At 43.1% G+C, this 20,392-nt stretch overlaps 1 protein-coding gene across 1 annotated transcript in view; it reads right to left on the bottom strand.

The window, feature by feature from the left end:
* hdgfl3 (HDGF like 3) overlaps positions 1-15,223 on the bottom strand; it is a 125,651-nt gene extending 110,428 nt beyond the window's left edge. Inside the window, exon 1 of the mRNA XM_041175126.1 lies at positions 15,107-15,223. Coding sequence (XP_041031060.1) covers positions 15,107-15,190 — 84 coding nt within the window. The 5' untranslated portion in view covers positions 15,191-15,223. The remainder of the gene's footprint in view (positions 1-15,106) is intronic.
* Positions 15,224-20,392: the final 5,169 nt, after the last annotated feature.

The following is a 20,392-nucleotide window of genomic DNA, read 5'->3' as shown; positions in this document are numbered from 1 at the left end:
GCTGTGGATAGGGCTTTAAACTACCAGGGAGGTGGTGGGGTGGGGAAGGGGGGTGGTGCATGCGGTGGTGGTGTTCAGGTGGCGAGATATTTAAAAATCCAAAGAGGCAACAGAACAGTGTAGTGATGCAGGTACAAACAAGCAGAGGACAGGAAGGGGCAGAGTTTAACAGTAATTATGCATCAATGAGTAAGGTCCGTGCAGGGAATAGTAGTAAAAAAGTAAACGAAAGACTTTTTATCTGAATGCGTGAAGTATTTGCAATAAAATCGATGGAATGGTGGCACAAATAAAAATAAATAGTTTAGCTCTAATCACCGTTAGAGACATGGTTACATGGTGACCAATGTTGGAAAATAAATATGCCAGGATACACACCGGGCACAATTTTCCCACCCAAAGTCAAAAATACATTCCTTCTGCTGGTCCATCAAATTTTGCATCCCATTGTGACAATTCCTGCGGTCGGCGGGACTGGAAAATCCTACCCATTATTTTGAAAAGACAGACAGAATGGCAAAGGATGAAGGGTAGCCCTGATAGTAAAGGATGACATAAGGACATTAATGAGGAAGGATCTTGACTCAGAAGATCATGAAGCGGAATCAGCACATGTGCAGGAGTCAGAAAACGCTGGTGGGAGTAATTTACAGGCCTCCTTGCAGTAGCTATGTAGCTTGTTGAACGGAGCATTAAACAGGAAATTAGTGGAACATGTATCAAAGGCAATGTAATAATTTTGAGGAACTTCATACAGTGTGGGCCAATCAAATTGGCAAGGGTGGTCCAGAAGATGAACTTGTACAATATTTTGATGACATTTTCCTGGAGCAATACATTGTGGAACCAACTAGGGATAAAGTTATTTTAGATCTAATGTTGTGTAATGAGGCAGGATTAGTTAGTAATCTCATAGGGCAGAATTTTTCACCCCGCAGGCGGGTGCGTGCCCAACCCAAATGGGAGTGACATAATGTGCGATGACATTGACAAGCGTCCCAACGTCATCGCGCACTCTTGCGATCTTTCAGTTGGCGGGTGTGGGCAAGAGGCGGCAGCACGCCCGCCGACAATTAAGAGGCCTAATAAGGCCCTTAAGCAATTAATTGATTTGTATTTTTCACTGCCACTCAACCATTCGGATGGGGTGAGGTTTCCAATGATTACTAAAAAAACTAATAAAACATTTTTAACATCGTTTTTTACATGTCCCTCTTCATGTGACTGAGTCATATGTGGGGACATGTTTCTATCATTTGTAAAATGTTTATTTCTATATTTAAAATTCTTCAACTCCCTGAGGCAGCTCTGTGCCTTCAGGGAGCTTTCAGTGCGCGCTCCCCCCGCACATGCACAAGCTTCAGCGCTCACGCTCCTCCTGCCCCCACCCCGGCAGTGCCAAGGCTCTTAGTGCGCATTTCACGCTGGCCAGCCGTTAATTGGCCAGCCAGTGTGAAATCGTGGTCAGAGCCCAATCGCAGGCAGCGGCCTGTCTTGTGGCCATTCCTGGACTGTCCCGCCCAGGGGAAAATCCTGTCCATTTTAAAAGATCCACTGGCAACTAGTGATAATACAATTGAATTCGGTGTTAAGTTTGAAACTTACTAAAGTCACAAAAAGAATCTGAAAACTAACCAAAGACAATTACATAGGTATGAGGGGAGAACTGGCTAAGTTTGATTGGGTAAATAGATTAAAAGGTATGGCCATAAATAAACAGTGAGAAACATATAAAGAAACAATTCAAAATCTTCAACGAAAAGATTGAAAAAGAAAAGCTCCGCAAGAAAGATCCATCTATGGCTTACTCAGGATGTTAAGGATATTATTAAAGAGGAAAGGATGGTAGAAAATCTGAAGGTTGGGAATGTTTTAGAAACCAGCAAAGAGCCACCAAAAAGCTGATGAAAAGGGGAAAAATAGAATATGAGGGTAAACTAGCCAGGAATATAAAAACAAATTGTAAGTACCTTTAAAAGTATATAAAAGAAGAGAGTAGCTAAAGTAAATGTTAGTCCCTTAGAAGCAGAGAGTGGATAATTATTATGGGGAATGAGGAAAGGAAGCTGGATTTTCACTAATGAGATGGGAATTGTCGCAACAGAAACAGATGGTCAGACACTTGTCTTTCAAGGTGGCCTCATTATGAATGCTTGGCTGAACTCCAAGGCTCATTAGTGGATTAGCTCAGCAGGGGCCTGTTTACATACCATGAAGTGGTGTTAGCTTTGATTAATTGACATCTTTATGAGGTTATAATAAATTGTTCTCTCTTTGATATGTTTTTTCAATACCTTTATTTGAACAAGATTAACAGGTGTGAAGTGGGACAAATCTTCTGTTAATGAGACTATGAATGATAGTTTATGATTGACACTTTTATCAGGTTGTAAGAGCAACAGTTTTTTTTTATCAATGCAGGTTCCTAAATAGTTGTTTTGTTTCATAAGCATTTCAAGAATTTCCATTGTTATTATATGGCTCATTGGTTCTGTACATAGTGCATACTGGATGAGTGGCCATGGAAGGGGCAGGGATTCATGGAAGGGGCATGAGTAAGACCATTTAAACATACCTTTCAAAAGGTTCCTGAATCTAGACTAAGGTTCACAACTCTTCTGAAAGGTCATGAACCATGAATCCTAAAGAAGCTGGTTGGGATCCATGAAAATTCCTGATCAGTATAAGATGCCTACCCGCAATGGGAAACTCGCAGCAGATTGGAAGGTAGCAAATATTACACCGCTATTCAAGAAAGGAGGGAGAAAGAAAACAGGAAACTACAGGCCAGTTTGCAATGACATCAGTCATCAGGAAAGTGCTGGAATCTATTATTAAGAAAGTTTTAATGCACTTAGAAAATCATAGTATGATCAGACATGGTTTTAGGAAAGGTAAATCAGATTTGACAAATTTATTACAGTTTTTTGAGGATGGACATAGTAGGGTAAATCAAGGGGAACCAGTAGATGTATTATACCTGGATTTGCAAAAGGCATTTGATAAGGTGCCACACATAAGGTTAATAGGCAAATTAAGGGCTCATGGAGTTGGGTAATATATTAGCATGGACAGAGGATTGGTTAACAGACAGGAGGCAAAGAGTATGCTTATCTGGGCTCTTAGCCAAGCATACATAATAAGGCTTGACTGAGAGCCCAAACAACCTTTAAGCCTTGAAACAGCTTCACCCCAGAGAAAAAAAAAAACTGTTTGATTGACAGCTCAGGGTCTTCGATCTCTGCAGTCAATATCATAATATTTGTTTACACAACATCAAGTGGTTTCAAGCGTTTGTGCTTTTTGTTGTTGATAATTTATATGTCTCGATGATTGACACTAGTGAAATGACTTTTTCAACATAGGTGAAAATTATTAATAAATTATTTTTAAAAAGCTTTTTTTACCCATCCTACAGTCATTACAGTGTTCGTTGGTCCCAGACAATACATAGTGGGTCAATGGGCATGTGAGAGCCATGGCTTGGGATAGGGGGAGTGATGGGCCATAGGGGTGGTTGGAAGGGAAAAACTTGGCACAGGGGACATGAGGGACCATGAGGGTGGGTGAAAGGGCAGTGCTTGGCATAGGGGCATGAGGGGCCATGGGTGGGTTGGGGGCATGAGGTTGCATGGATGGGGCATGGAGAGTGTTTGCAGAGTGAGGGGGTGTGAGGAATGAGGGCTGGAGGGCCTTTGTGTTTCTTATTTTAACTGGGACAAAGTGCCACAGCACCGAGGTGGGCCTTTTAAGCAGCTTGCCTCCACACCTGGCAATCCTGTGGCTGCCTCCAAACTTCTTCCTGGTCGGCTGACCCAACTCCAGCCAGAACCCCCCTCCTCCACCACTGACTATGAAGATAATATTTTTGCAGGCACTTTCTACTGAAGCCGGGAATTTTCCTGACCCCCATTACCTGCCCCCATTACCCGCCTCAAGGATGAAAATCCAGGCTGTGATGTCTATGCTGCTTGGAAAGAAGTGCAGTCCAGAGAGGTTTTTTTTTTGTTTTGGGAGTTAGAGCTAAATTAGTTTAAAAGAATTCAATTCACCCTGATAGGTTGTAAAAACCCAGTTACTTCATCAGTACAAAAAAAGATAAATGAGGGATAATTAACTAAAGGTCTAATTGAGGATAGCCCAGAGCAGTCCACATTGTCATGGATATGGGTGGAGCTTAGGAAGGTTCCCTGGTTTCAATTTATCTGGGTGTTTGCTGGGATAGTTTTTCAGTTGCAGTTTGGACCTTGTGTGGTTTGCAGCTCAATGAGAAAAGTTATCCAAAATAAATGACAGTTAGACAGACCTGCACTGTAAGCAGACTAAAACACTAACTTCATCATTGATCACATAGAAAGCGGATGAGGCTTAATTTCAGTTTGACTCTCGTGAAGCTAGAAGCTAGAAGATTGTCTAGTTTGAAGCTAGTGGGAGAATCTACAGTGGACCTCAACGGTATCTTACTGCAACGGGAAGTAACTAACATATTAGCTTGGAAGTATTTGAAAAGTAACCAGAACAAGGAACTGAGCCTCCACAGTCAAGAGAAGATAAATTAAAGTTTTACCTTTGAGAATAGCTAGAGCTGTAGAAAATTCTCCAGAGGACTATATCATACTTATGGGTAAAATAACTTTAAGATTGATATGTCATTTAAGAGAATTCTTTGAGAAAACAGGAAGTAAATCTGACTACATAACATACATAGTCATAAACCATTTTGTTATGTTAATAGCACTTGTTTTGTTTATATAATAAAGTTTGTTTTGGTTAAAAATAAAATGAAACCTTGTGGCATGGTTTTATTGGTTAAAATGAGATATTTGGATTTCCTTTTAAATATTAATGCTCCCTAATTGATCGTAACACAAGGTCCCACATTGTAGGCTGATCAGTAAATTAAAAGCTCATGGGATTGAAGAGAAAGTAGCAAGTTGGATGCAAACTTGTTAATGTTATGAAGCAAAGATTTTGGTTAATGGATGTTTTTATGACTGGAGGGCTGTTCCCAGTGGGTTCTGCAGGGCTCAGTGCTAGGTCCCTTGCTATTCTTGATATGTATCAATGATTTAGACTTAAATGTAGGGGGCATGATAAAGAAGTTTGCAGATAATATGAAAATTGGCCATGTGGTTGACAGTGAGGAAGAAAACTGTAGACTGCAGGAAGATATCAATGGAATGGCAGGTGGGTAGCAAATGGAATTCAATTCAGAGAAATGTCTTGGGAGGACAAACAAGGCAAGGAATACACAATGGATGAATTCTGAGAAGTGAAGAGGAACAAAGAGACTTTGGAGTCTATATCTACCGATCCCTGAAGGTCAAAGGACAAGTAGATAAGGTTGTCAAGAAGGCTTACGGGATATTATCCTCTGTTGGCTGGAGCCTAGAGTATAAGATCAGAGGGGTTATGATAGAAATGTAGTCAAGAAATGTCCTTCATCAGAAGCATATCATATCAGTTTGAGAAAGTTGGGTTTATTAATACATTCAAGTAACATTTACACTTAAGTGCCTCATCCTGCCCTGCCACTATTTTAGCCTAAGCAAGGGGAGGCTCATGCCCAGTGGGTAGCCTGGCAGCTTTAGCTGTGTGGGCTGATATCAGGCAAGGGTGGGGGGGGGGATAGGTCACCTTCTTTGGAGGTCCTCAGTGGCCATCGAAGGCAAAACCTCCCCAGAGTCATGCCCTCCTTCACCTTCCCAAACCCCCGAAGCCTCTCAAATCCCCCAACTCCCTCACCGGGATCGGTCAGCTAGGCCCCGCTGATATCCTGGACTTACCTTCAGTTCAGCCTCCACTAGCTCATCTTCTTCGAAACTGCCTGTGGTTCCCAGCAATGGCCACTGCTCAAAACGGGCGCTGCTGGGACGGCCATCTGATTGGCCAGCAGCTCTCTAAGGTGCGACTTTCTCCCCAGATGGGGGTGGAAGTTTCATCCTTAGCCAATTTACACCCAGCCAAACTTTAAATGGCTGCAGGGCAGCCGATATAAACAGGGATGCGTTCCCTACAAACTCTTTGGATAGTGGGGCGGGAAATCAGTGATCCAAAAATCCTGCACCGTATGCTGTTTGTTCATGTGTTATATGTAAAGTAGACTGGGTTGTGGGTTTACAATTGACCTTGTCTCACTAGAGTGCTACTCAGCTCATCTTCTGAAAGAGAATAAATGAGAATATGCAAGATTACAATACGCACAATGAGAGGTCTCATGGTTATTGCATGACTCAGTATTATGCAAAAAAGATAAATTCATGCTAATTAGAGACATGGGATTCATTTAGTGAGTGAGCACTAATGCTGAGCTTAAGAATACACCTAGTGCAGTCCTGGAGCTTGTGACCAATTGGTTACCATGTTCGACACCTGATTAAAACCTCCTCTTGGGGCTTCAGTGCAGCAAGTCTGGGGAGAGTGTATGGCAAAAGTAAATGCCATCTACACCATCCAAGAAACATAGGCATACAGCAGTTTCCAGACCTAAAAAATCTTTTATTAAAAATAGAAAGACTTGTATCTATATATGTCCTTTTACAAGCTCAGGGCATTTTATAGCCAATGAAGCTGTAAAACTAATTAAATGCTTCTGAAGTATAGTCACTCTTGTAATGTAGAAAACACAGCTGCCAATTTGCAGACAGCAAGCTCTCACAAATACCCTGATGAATGGCTAGATTCATCTGTTTTTAGTGATGTTGGTTAAGGCATAAATATTGGCCAGGACACTCGGAGCACTCCAATGCTCTGCTTTGCAATTGTGCCATGGGATCTCTTACTTCCACTTAAACAAAGGCACTGTCTCAATGCCAGATTCAAGAGGTGTAAATTGAGCCAAAATCCCCCTGTACCATGTAGATGAGCAAAGTACATTCACCACCTATTACAGATTGACTTCTGCCCCTAGGCAACGTATTCAGCTGACCTTAAAGCTCTTTGCTTACAATGCAAGGGTATATAACAGAAGAGAACAACTGGAACTACTGTCACAAAACAAAGACAAAAATACTGGAACACCTCAGCAGGTCTGACAGCATCTGCGGAGAGGAACACAGTTAACGTTTCGAGTCCGTATGACTCTTCAACTATATCATTCAGAACACCTAAAATAATTTCTTGGCTTGCAGCACAAGTCAGCTCAGTTGATGGCACTCTCACCTCTGAATCATAAAGCTATGGGTTCAAGTTCTATCCTGAGACTTAAACACAAAAATCCATGCTCCAGTGCAGTACTAAGGGAGTGCAACATTATCAGAGGCATCATCTTTCTCCCTCTCTGCCCTTTTAGGTGGACATAAAAGATCCCATGGCAATACTTTGATGAAGAGCAGAGGAGTAATCCCCCATGTCCTGTCCAATATTTATCTCTCAATCAGCATCACCAAACAGGTTATTTGATTATCACATTGCTGTTTGAGAGAGCGAGCTGTGCATAAATTGGCTGCTGTGTTCCCTTTACAACAGTGAGTACACATCAAAATGTACTTATTGGCTGTAAAGGACTTTGTGATGTTCTGTGGTTATGACAAATCCTCTATCAATGTGAGTCTTTCTTTTAACCAAAGGAAGTAAACCCACACAGGAAGAGGCCCAGAAATTTAAGGCTGCTGACTCTGCTCTAGGAGGCCATACTGCAAATCATTGGAGCAGAGCACTTAAAGGGAGGAGGCAGAAAGCAGCTAATGCCACCCTTCTCCTGCTATCTCTTCTACCCTTCCTTCCTTACCATCAACAGACACAACCTCAAGTATTGTACCTTGGCACATAGCATTATGATGAGTGGTGTGCAGCATTCTAATAAATTGATTTTTTTATCCATTCATGGGATATGGGCATACTGGCTGGGCCAGCATTTATTGCCCATCTTGGTCAGAGGGCATTGCTGTGGGTCTGGAGTCACATGTATGCCAGACCAGCACCTTTCTTTCCCTAAAGGACATGAGTGAATCAGGTGGGTTTTTAAGATAATCAACAACAGTTTCAGGGTCATCATTAGACTTTTAATTCAAGATTTATTTTTATTGAATTCAAATTTCACCATCTGCTGTGGTGGCATTCAAACCCAGTTTCCCCAAACCATCACCCTGGGTCTCTAGAATATGAGTCCAGTGATAATACCATTACACCACCACCTCCAGACACTTGTTTTTCTACAGGTAACCCAGGCAGAAGTCAGAAAGGCCCTGAACAAATCAGCACCTTAGAGCAGCAGCAGCATGTGCAGCCTGGGAGTTTGAGGAAGGAGGTTTGAGTGAGTTATGAGACGACTGAAGTGTAGCCAGTGATGGCAGCGGAGGAGCAGAGTTTTTCTAAGAGACAGGCCTCCTGGGGGATTTCAGACCTCCAACAGCCTCCTTCAAAAACAGGATTGCGATCTGAGCAGAATCATCTGCTGGACTCATCTTTCATTGTCCAACAAACCCTGTAAAATGTGTAGTGCACTAATTACTTCTGTACAGTGCTGTAGAAAGGCAACATCAACATGCAACCAAGTTTGTCATTGGCTATAAAGAGCTTTGGAATGTCTCGATGTTGTGAAAAGCACCTTACAAAAACAAGTTCTTTCTTATATAATGTCCTTAAGGTAGAAAACTATTCTAAAAGCACTTTGCATAGGTATCTCTAAACAACAGTCCATCATTCAAGGTGTTGCAACTTCACAGACATCAGGAGTAAAGTTCCCAGCTGGAAAGAATCCTCTTCACAAATGTAGTATCTCTCATGAATGCTCAGATTATGGGGAAATGGTGGCATTGTGGTAATGTCACTAGACTAGTAATCTAGAGGCCCAGACTAATGTTCTGGGCACATGGATTCAAATCTAACCACAGCAGCAAGTGGAATTTAAATTCAATCAATAAATCTGGAATATAAAGCTAGTCTCATTAATGGTGACTATGAAACTATTGTCAAAAAAACCCATCTAGTTCACTCGTGCACTTTAATGAAGGGAATCTGCTGTCCTTACCTGGTCTGGCCTACATGTGACTCCAGATCCACAACAATGTGGTTGATTCTGAACTGGTTTGGCAAGTCATTCAGTTCAAGGACAATTAGGGATGGGTAACAAATGCCAATCTTGCCAGCAATGCCCACATCCCATGAAAGAAAAAACAAAAAAAAGATTGCTAGTATGGGACCATGGGCTCCTACCTACAATGGGCAACATCAACAACTTATAGTGCCTTTAATCTCATCAATATTCAAAATGTTGACAAGTCAGATGGAGGAAGCCATAACAAAGGGCTTCATATTCCCAATGGTCTCCTCCTGCACATCACCAACAGACATGCTGAGTGAGTGCTCAGCACAGGTATATGACAGCAGATGATAGAGATGAGACTCCAGGAAAAGTGAAATGATCCTATTAATACCCCTTTCATCTCCACTTAGCCGCAGCCACTGAAATGCCAGAGAGAGGGCACGCAGTCAAACAGCCACAGCAACAGCGCACATGGTCGATCCAGTTGAAAGACCATTGGGTGACCCTGCTCAAGGAAGTCTAATGCTATCTCAATCCAAGGGGCACCCACTGATCATTCCCTCACTCACTCCATCCACTGGATGGGATTGGGAAGATACACACCAAACCAAGGCAGGAAAACATGAAACTCAAATGCAAATACCAAAAATAGAGCTGCAAATACAGGGAGTTTCTTTCTGATGATGCAGAATAAATTGGCAGCATATTACCTTCTGACTTCGCAAAGTCTCTATTTTAGCGCAAGTCAGAAGTGTGATGGAATACTCTCCACTTGCCTGAAGAGTAGAACTTTAACAACATTCAAAAAGCTCCACACCATCTAATACAAACTTGCCCACTTGATCGGCACCCATCCACCACCTTAAACACTCACTCCCTCCACCACGTGTGCAAAGTGGCAGCACAGTGTGCCATCTACAAGATGCACTTCAGTAACTTGCCAAGGCTCCTTCAACAGCACTTTCCAAACCCACTACCTCTACCACCTAGAATAACAAGGGTAGCAAACACATGGAAACACCACCATTTGCAAGTCACACAACATCCTGTCTTGGAACTATATCACCGTTTCTTCACTGTTGCTGGATCAGAAATATGGAACTCCCTCCCCAACAGGATGATGTGTTGATGTGCCTACACTACAAGAACTGCTGTGTCTCAAGCAGTGTCTCACCATCAATTTCTCAAGGCCAATAGTGGATGGGCAATAAATGCTGGACTTACCAGTGATGTTCACATCCCAACCCAAGAAAAAATACAGTAAAAAAAGTACAATCATCGATGGTAGTTTGGGTGGTTTATTGAGTACATGCATTAGACTTCCTTGAGCAGGGTCACCAATGGCCTTTCAGCTGGATTGACCATGTGTGCTGTTGCTGTGGCTATTTGACTGCGTGCCCTCTCTCTGGCATGTCTAATCTCATTTCAGTGGCTGTGGCTAAGTGGAGATGACAGGGGTATTAATAGGATCATTTCACTTTTCCTGGAGTCTCACCTCTACCATCTGCTGTCATAGAGGCTGAATGACACTTCTACAAATGCATGGTGCAATAGTGTTATGACGCAGCAGATGATGTGTGCCAGGTGGACCTCAATGAGGGAAACTTGCTCGGACTATCACAATGGTTTTTCAATTTGTACTTATTATGAGTTGCAAGCACTGAATTCAGAGGTAATAAGTCCACCAAGACCTTTAAAGATTTTTTTAAAATTAAATTTAAAAATTTATTAACAAAATAAAAGATGTCAAGCACCTACATAAGACTACAAATTACTACTATAATAACTCCTAAAATTCCTAATTAACCTGACTCCCAGTTACACTCCCTTTAAGACAACAGTCCGAAATAGATTTTAGATTTAAACAGATCCAGCAAATTAACACAATACCCTGGGCAGTGGAATTCCAAATGGTTTTTCTCTAGCTTCAGTTTTGGTAGACAGCAGACTTATGCACAAATTCATCAAGGCTATTTCACACACTTCTGTTAGATGTTACATGGCCTTCCCCTCATGCATAGCCCTTCATTCTCCTTTATCGATGTTTCTCTCTTTTTAATATGTAAATTCCATTGTTTCATATGTCTTTGAAACTGTATCTTCCTCACAATATAAAAACTTTCATGTTGTCACTATACATTGTCAGTAACCTTTGGGAAAAATAAACACATTCCTTAGATTTGCTTATCTAACTAGTTGTAAACAGACTAAAATCACTTCGAAATCCAAAACTCCATTCATCTATCTAAAAATGCAAATTTCCTTCACACCTTACATGCTAAGCCAGCATCCATGTTTACTCAGTAGCATGTCAAGCACCTAGCTTCTACTGATGAGTTATAGCTTGCAGTCTACTTGACTCCAAATATACTTAAATCACACACAGACAGACCCAACTACACTGACCCCCATTAACCTACTTCACAATAAACAAGAAAAATATTATGAAAATTATTATACTTTCATGACAGTAGTTTTTCCTGCAGCAACATCTTCTTGGCCAATAAATGAATCCTACAGTATAACAGTAACTACTCTTCATTGGGACAGTTTTGACTGTAAGGCACTTTGAGATGTGATGAGGTCATGAAAGATTGGTTTTCCCTGTATTGGAAAGCTGCACAGCATGCAACGCAACATGATCAAAAGGCAATTGGATGTACCTGAAATGGAAACATTTGCAGGACTTTGGGAAAAGCAGTGTAACTAATTAGATAGCTCTTTCAAAGAGTTAACACATACACAATGGGCTGAATAGCCTCCTTCTGTGCTGTATGATTATACAATGTTTTTGGGAGACCCTGACAAATTGAACTGCAAGAGGCTCACTGATCTGTCAAGGCCTCTGAAGCATTGTTTTAGTATTCTACTGACATACTCTTTAATAATTCTGGTTGCTGCATAATGTCTATTCTTTGTTTCTGTCTGCAGTTGGCACAAGGTTGAAGTGGGTAGCCAAACTCTCCAAGGGCAACAGGTTTGATTGATTAGAATGAAAGGATCGCGACTGCTGCCTAGGAAGCAGATATTGATAACAACAAACTTGCATTTATATAGTGTCCTTGGACTTGCAAGACAGCCCAGATAGGAGCATTAGCAAACAAAATTTGACACTGAGCCATATAACAAGATTTAAGGCTGATGACTAAAAACTAAAGAAGTTGGTTTTGAGGAGCCTCTTAAGGGAAGAAAGAAAGATAGAAAGGCAGAAAGGTTTAGGAGGGGGAAAGTTTCAGAACTTACTTCAATAAGTCATTTACCTGATCGTTTACATAAAACTTATTGTCAGATTTCAAAATCTACAGATAAAGGCAAGTCCACCAACAATGGAGTGATGCCCCACTTGCTGCGGGGGTCTGAGGGTGAGGGTGTTTGTAGTTTTCAGGGAGATTCAGCCCCATTTCTGAGGGTAGGAGAGACTTGCCCTCCTCCCTTGCACGTGCGCAGCTCTGTGCCTGCAGGTCCACGTTACTGGAATAAAGATCGGTTTAATTTTTCTTTAAAAAATAACAATGGAGTGATTAAAATCAGGGATGTGCAAGAGGCCAGAATTGCAGCATATTTATCAGACAGTTGTAGGGTTGGAGAAGAATACAGAGAAAGGGAGGTTTGAGGCCATGGAGGGATTTGTAAACAGGATGAGAATTTTAAAATCGAGTCATTGTTCAACTTGAAGCCATGGCAGTTCAATGAGCACAGGGTGATGGATGAACATGGTTTGTTCATAGTGCTCCTGACAACAACACTCCTGATCATTAACTGGATGCTCAATGATGCAAACCCCCTTCACCGCCTCCCCTCCTTGGGGTTATAGAGGCATTGCATATAGCCCAGAGGTCTGGATAACGTCTAAGTGCCTCATGATGCATTTGATGAACCCTTGGACTTTACGGTATTGAACAATGTGATGAAATTGGGAAAAAGCAGAGTCATGCTACCTGTTATTCATTGGGAAAGGAAATGCAAGTGCTGACCCTGTCTGGTGTACATGTTGACATGAAGTTGTGCGATATTGCACATCTCACCTATGTTAGCTTGGAAAGACTTAGAGGCCTAAAAATTGCAGAGAACTCATCTGGATGCAATATTAAGTGTCATCTCTGTGGTTAAAGTTATCCACCAATATGCTCATAGCAAATGGCACAATTCTGCAACTGCCTCAGAGCCTAAGGAGGTAGTTGTCTTATCACAGTCAGCTAGACATCCCAGGGTGCGCAGATAGGGTTTCAGCCTAATGCTGGGTGTGAGTGGTCCAGTGCTGATCCCTCCTGTTGTTCCTGATATTCCTTCTTTCATTTAGCACCATTTCAAACATAAAAACTCTGGTTAGATCACATTACAAGCAAATGCCAACCTAACATGGATCTTGGCTCCCAAGGCAGGCTGCTCAAGTCGGGAAATTTCCCAGCTTGGCGCAGCCTTAGGAAAATGGTGCAATTTTTTGTTCTTGGTGGTGGTGGTGGTGGGGTGTGTGGGATGGTGTCGACCTGATGCCCCAGAGGAGACTGGAGGCAGCCACAGGGGCTGCCAAGTGCCAAGGTGGGCAGTGTAAATGGCTCGCTCAGTCCTCTGCAACTTGGTCCTAGTTGTTTTGTTAAACATTACACCCTCTAGCCCTCAGCCACTCCCCATGCACATAACATGCCAACTCATGCCAACCTCACCCTGAACCCTACCCCACTCTCCCCCATGGCCCCTAATAGCCCCCGATGTCAACTTAGTGCCAAATCATGACAACCCCCGCCCCAGCCCCATGGAAAATAGGATGTCAGAAATAGGGGCGGGGCTTCTGGATCCTGGTCCCGACTCGCAATTTTCGACAGTCCCTGGAGTCTCCACAACTTCGCGAAAATCCAGGCCATTATTTCTAAATCGCCTTGGATATTAATATTGGATATTAATGTCACGTTAAAAAAAACCCTCCCTCCAATCAAAAAAAAATCAACCGGCCTTTAACGCCCACTTTGAACAAGCAAAATGAATCTCGGGAGAGACTGACGGACAAATCCTGAAAATAATGCATGTCAACATCCTCACATGAATAATCGAACATACACGATTCAGCTTTCACACTTTCTGCGTGAACCTGTTACACACCAGGCTGGCTGGCACATTGCGTGGTGCGCAGTCAGACTTGATCAAAAGGCAACATTTTTGAGAGGCAGCATTTTTTTTATATATATAACTCCCCGTCGTAGGATCGATGCTCGCTCGACCCACATCAGGAAAACCTGGCCTCAAAAACCGTGCCTGCCAGATGGATGTTGGCTTTTAATTCAAAGGCTGCACACTTCCGAGCTACCTTGCCAACAACACCTGACTGCAAACATTTTGTGTGACAACATGAGTCATAGCAACGTGATATTGATTTAAGAATGATGAACATCATTCCTTGCTTCTTGTTTACCACTTGTCAACGCAGGACAAAAAAAAACACACACACACACAACGCAACACACTTTTACTCATGATGTTCCAAAACATTACTATACCAATGTTTAATCACCATCTTTATTTTCCTAGGGCCAATGAAAATACTTGGCAACCACAGGATGATTATAGTGCCATACAAATTGGGGCCGGGCCAAGATATATTCCCTAACTGTGACTACCAACAAACCTGTAACACTACGGTTCTCGTACTGGCACAGTTTTATTTATGATCTTGGTGATCCTACAGCAATAATCATTCAATGTGAGAATGAGTCACATCAATTGATGCATCTCTACTGGGGTTAACATATTATCTGGTCCCTTAGCCCCATTTGCAGTAGTTATTCGATCCCTTTATCAAGATTAATTCAGATTTAACCTTTCCCTCTCTCTTTCTATCTCTATATATATCAGTTTAATCTTTTCAATGCTGCTGAACGAGATAATTTAGTCTAGTCCAGATGCTAATGGTTATACAATCATTTGTAAGCACAACAAAAACATGTCAACCGAGTAGAGGGAGGGAGAAGCTGGCGGCGTTTGGCCGATGTCTCCACCACAAGAGCATCAGTGGCCGGAGGCAGACAGCATCGCTCGCCGTCTCAGAGCAGACCCCGCTCTCTCTCCACCCCCCACCCCCCGCCCCCCGCCAGCCAACCTTCCCGCTGCGGCTGCTGCTTTACTCACCCTCGCCGGCCAGTGCGGGTAGCCCTTCATCTTGGCAAAGACCAGATCGCCAGCCTTGTAGTCTCTCGGCCTCGGTCGAGCCATCTCTCTCTCTCTCTCTCTCTCTGCCCTTCCCTCCCTCCCCCAACCCCTCCCGCCAAACCCCCCCCACCCCTCCCCGACCCCCCCCCCCCCCCCCACCCCCTCCCCCTCAACCCAGCCCCACCACCACCACCTTCGACTTGGAAACCAGGGACTTCACGAAGCGAGATCCACCTCCAAAGGAGGAAAGGCAAAGCCGGCTGGATGAAGAGGACAAGGGGAGGAGGGAGAGGGGAGTGGGGGGGGGGGGGGTAGAGATCTTGAGGGGAGGGGAGGCCCCTGGCTCAACAACTCCCTTCACACCTTATTTCAGATATATATAAAAAAATAAATTCTTCCCCCCCCCCCCCACCCCCCCTTCCCCTATCCTTGATTTCCGCCTTGACAGCAAACTCCCCCTGGAATGCGGAAAGCTCCTTTGGTCTCGGTGCCCTTGTCGGCGAAATGCTACAGTCGGCGCTCGATCGCTACAGTTGAAGCCAAGGTACAGGCGGCCGAACTGTCTCTCCCTCTCCCTCTCCCTCCAGCCTCCCTCATTTCAAACGCATGCGCCTATTTATTTGCGTTTTTAAAAAAAACACATCAAAAACAATACCATACACGGGGCTAATGTTTAGGGGCAAAGAGATCCTGGTCTTTTTCCTTATTTGCAACATTTTGTGTTTGCTATGGTTACAATTGTTGCCAATTTTTCGACCCAGGAAGTTTACTCAACCCTCTCAATACACAGTGATTGTACACATTGAAATTCGAAGAGGTAGGGATATCTTTTATGTTCTTGCTTCCCCTCATAACTTGAAGGGAAATCTTTCTAGCTCGTAATTGTTATTGACTGGAGGGGGAGGAAGAAAAGGGGGTGTTTATATTTGAACGAAAACATTGCTCATGTTTCATGGTTCAAGGAAGTGATGTTTACTGCACAAGCGCCGCAATAAATAAAGACAGCAAAGGGGTATCTTGTGGTTAAGGACTGCTCTTCCAGGGGTGTAATTTGAAAGAATTACACGACTCTCATAAATAGAGCCGACTCACTGTGATTCAAAGTCGGTTTTGTTTGCAGGAAAATAATTTGAATTAGGCAAGGTAAACAATAGCTGGGAATTTTGTGTCAAAATTGACTGTCAGCTAATCTCAATTAAACAGATATAAAAGAGTATAAAACCAGTTCTGATGAAAGGGCATTGACCTGATACATGGGGGGTTGGGGCAGGGGTGGGGGGAGGCTATGGATTTTATGGAGCCCACAACAGGAAGATGGTGTGCCGGATGACTGAATTAGGTGGGATGCGAAGTTTCGATTTTCCGATAGGTTGAGATGCAGGGATGAGGTCCGTGGTGTTTTTGCGACATGTCAGGCCTCACGACATCCTGTACTCGGAATACATTTGTATGCCATGAGTACTCATTAGCATAAAACTTTTTTTTTAAATTAAGTCCTACTTCCAAGGTAAACTCAGCAGCACGCGAGAACCTAACCCAATTGACCTTGGTTTAAAGATGGCACGTACCACTCGGCTTTGTGCAGTTGTGTCTGAGATCAGTGGTTTTCTTTAATAATAATATAAGAACAAAAAAACTGCGGATGCTGGAAATCCAAAACAAAAACAGAATTACCTGGAAAAACTCAGCAGGTCTGGCAGCATCAGCGGAGAAGAAAAGAGTTGACGTTTCGAGTCCTCATGACCCTTCGACAGCCCTGTGGTTTTCTTAAACAAAAACAGAATTACCTGGAACAACTCAGCAGGTCTGGCAGCATCGGCGGAGAAGAAAAGAGTTGACGTTTCGAGTCCTCATGACCCTTCGACAGAACTTGAGTTCTGTGGAAGGGTCATGAGGACTCGAAACGTCAACTCTTTTCTTCTCCGCCGATGCTGCCAGACCTGCTGAGTTTTTCCAGGTAATTCTGTTTTTGTTTTGGATTTCCAGCATCCGCAGTTTTTTTGTTTTTATCTCTGTGGTTTTCTTTGTTCAACCCTACGCCACAAGGGAGGCGATGGCAGCTCGCATGGAGGCTCGCAGCCGGCAAGAGTCAGCCTCTCGGCGGGGGGGGGGGGGGGGGGGGGGAGGTGCTGGAGAGTGGCATGGAGGAGTGAAGCGGGAAGAGCCTGGTGCCCTGCGTGTGGTGGGAAAGGTTTGGGGGCGGTCAGTCAAGGTAAGAGAAATGAGGCGCCTCAAGGGCCGGTGTCAACATGTGGTGTCAACATCTCATGGTGTTGGCTGACAAAGTCCTTGCAGGGCTTTGAGTTCACCTACAACATTTCAATTATACCCACTGAGAGTTGTCACGAGGCTATGCTGCTTTATGTTTGAAAATTTGACTTTGCAACTTTCAACTAGTTGGAAATTTGCAATTTGAACTGAGACAGAGCATGCTACTTCAAAATGCAAAGCCACATTCCAAGCTGAAGGTAAGAATCAAATCACTCTCAGGGGAGTGTGAAGAGAGACACATTTCCTATAATCTCCAGACACCTATCGGAATGAAACACGTAACTGTCTAGGGAAAAGACATTAAAAATACTAAATGCTGGATATTGAAATAATGGTTGGCACAGATAGCCCCACCCAAAACCTCTTGGATATACACAATGGGTGAAGCATTTCAAAGCAAGGCTGCCCAGCCACTAGAGAGAGGTTGTAAGTGACACAGGCGGAGTCAATAAAGTCTTCCGCAGAGGAAAAATGCTGAGGACTGCTCTCTCTTCCCCTCTCTCTTTTGGAACAAGTGTGTCACTTGGTTCGAGAAGCCAACTCTACCAGCAAACCGAGATCTCGTAATAATTGCAGCATCTTCTACATCTGACTGCATCCAAGAAACCAGCTAACCCAAATCATTTGCAGCATTTAAAATCTACGCCTCAAGGACAATCAAAGGACGCTGAACCATATATCCTTTTACCATTTTTTATTGGACTCTAACTCCCTTTATTTCTGATACCCGTGCGTGTACATGCACGTGTGCACGTGTGTGTGTGTGCGCGCACACTTGAATGACTGCATAATTGCATAAGAGCTGAAGCTTGAAGGTGGAATTTTATTATTTTTCTCAGGTTTAGTAGTTAATAAATTTGATCTTTCTTTGACTCAAGGAAACCTTGTTTGATTGGCTCCTTATTGCTCACAGATTAAAATAGTTAAATTCATTCTGATTTGCAAAAGGCATATCCTCTTGAAAAAGAAACTTAAACCTTTGTTGTGACCAACCAAGGAGGTTGAATAGATGGGGATCAGTTCTTTCTCATCTGGTTGTAACAAAGATTGGGGACTTGTTTCTGGGATTGTTGTCACAGTCTAACAACAGAAATGGAGTGGGGAAAATAAATCGTTCCTTCCAAAGCAGTTGAAAAACTGTAAATGGTTTTCTTGGGTCAGTAATACTAAAGTGCTAAAACATCCACATTCGATGTCAATGCTTTCATGGAACAGAATGAGATAACTGACCTGAAATTAAAGGCACTGTCCTTGGAAGGATTAAAAAGTGTAGCTAGGCACTTAGAGGTGGAATTGTGCCTGAAAGCCAGAAAAACTAAAATTTTAAAATGGGTAGTAAAACATCTAGAGGTGGAAATTGAGGAACTGAAACAGATAAATTAGCATCGGAGAAATTAAGACTGGAGCAGTAGAAACCGAGCTTCTCCCTCTCCCTCTTGCTTGAAGAAAGTGCAACAAGCTGCAAGATAGCAAAAAGGGCAATTTTTAAAGTGTGTAACAATTGGTGTCGGAGACATACAGTTCAAAATTCCACACCCTCAGGAAATGGCCTGACCAGATGTAGCTGTAATTTGAACAATTTAAGCAGCTCACTTTTGACCGGTGGGAATGGACATTTAAAATTGAGGCCACCTATTAAAACCTTGGTGAAATAATTCCCCTCGAGGAGTTTAAAAACTCCATACCTTTCCCGATAAGAACTCACATCGAGGAAGAGAATAACAGGGGCCAAAGAGGCAGCAACCCTGACTGATGATTATGAGCTTGTCCACAAACCCTCATCCCAAAGGAAACCCTTACTTAATCCCCCCTAACCAATTGAGAAGGATAGAAGATGGGAGAGTGATAGGAAACTGAACACCCATGGGAGAGAAGGGACAGCTGGATACACAGGGGCCCTCCTCAGGCCAGAAAGGCTGGTGCTGAGAAGTGGAGTGAGGCCAAGAAGCCTGTGTGTTTTATCTGCAACAAGACAGGACACCTCCATCCTAATTGCTGGAGGTCACAGGAAAACATATGGGATTTATTGGGGCACACAACCCCCACACAGAAAATGGGGGTCAGACAGAGTATAGCAGACCAGGCTATGGCTCTGACTGTGGCAGAAAATCCCTTTAGATGCACTGTGAGCACAATGAGTTTTTAAAAATCCCTGAGAGCTACAAGGATATTCTACCTGTTATGTTCCTAGGCCAGAGCACCCCCCCCCAAGTTGTTGGTCAGGTTCACTTAGGGACCAATAATGTTTTGTTTGAAGCAGACAAAGTTTGAGATTCAAGACACTTACTCAGTGAAGAAAGCCACAAGATTCCATGGGTTTTGGAAAAAACAAAAATAAACTTTACCATACAAGGTCAGAAAGACAAAACAATTTACAATATCTATCTTATACTCTAACATTCAGCATTAATATGAGGTACTTGTGAATTAACAAGCCAACTGTGGTCAAACACACTACACTACATAATAAATGGCAGATGTAACCAAGACAGAGTCCAAGGATTGCTCAACAATCCACCTAGACTTCAATAACACTGTGAGTCATCCAACCTCACTGAAACTTTGTTTCTCTCATGAGGGATTCCAGTTTTCACCTTCGAAGATCTCCCCTTGGAATTCCCTCCAAATGCTGCTCCAACTTGGACAGCATCATCGGTGACCTGCCTTGCAGGGTTTCAATTTCGTCTTCCAAGATTCCATTCCCCTTGATTCCTGAGTCTACACTCGAGCACCAACTTACAAGCGCAATTTCAGCTCTTCATCTGCACCAAACAGAACACCAATGCTCAGAGGGTTACCTTTGTCCCCAGCCCTGCATCACCAGCCTTCTTGGATCTTCAAAGTTGCTCTTGAGCCCTCTTTAATTACCAGGCTTGAATGGCATCAACAACGGCTCACCTTGCAGAGTTCCAATCTTGTCTTGCAAGATTCCATTCTGCTGGCTTCCCTAGTACTCACTCAGGAAACAATCAACAGGCTAAACTTCAGATTTTT

Source organism: Carcharodon carcharias, chromosome 26, assembly GCF_017639515.1.
Source record: "Carcharodon carcharias isolate sCarCar2 chromosome 26, sCarCar2.pri, whole genome shotgun sequence".
Taxonomy (NCBI): domain Eukaryota; kingdom Metazoa; phylum Chordata; class Chondrichthyes; order Lamniformes; family Lamnidae; genus Carcharodon; species Carcharodon carcharias.
The sequence above is the reverse complement of the archived record's forward strand: the minus strand, read 5'-3'. Positions and strand labels throughout refer to the sequence as shown.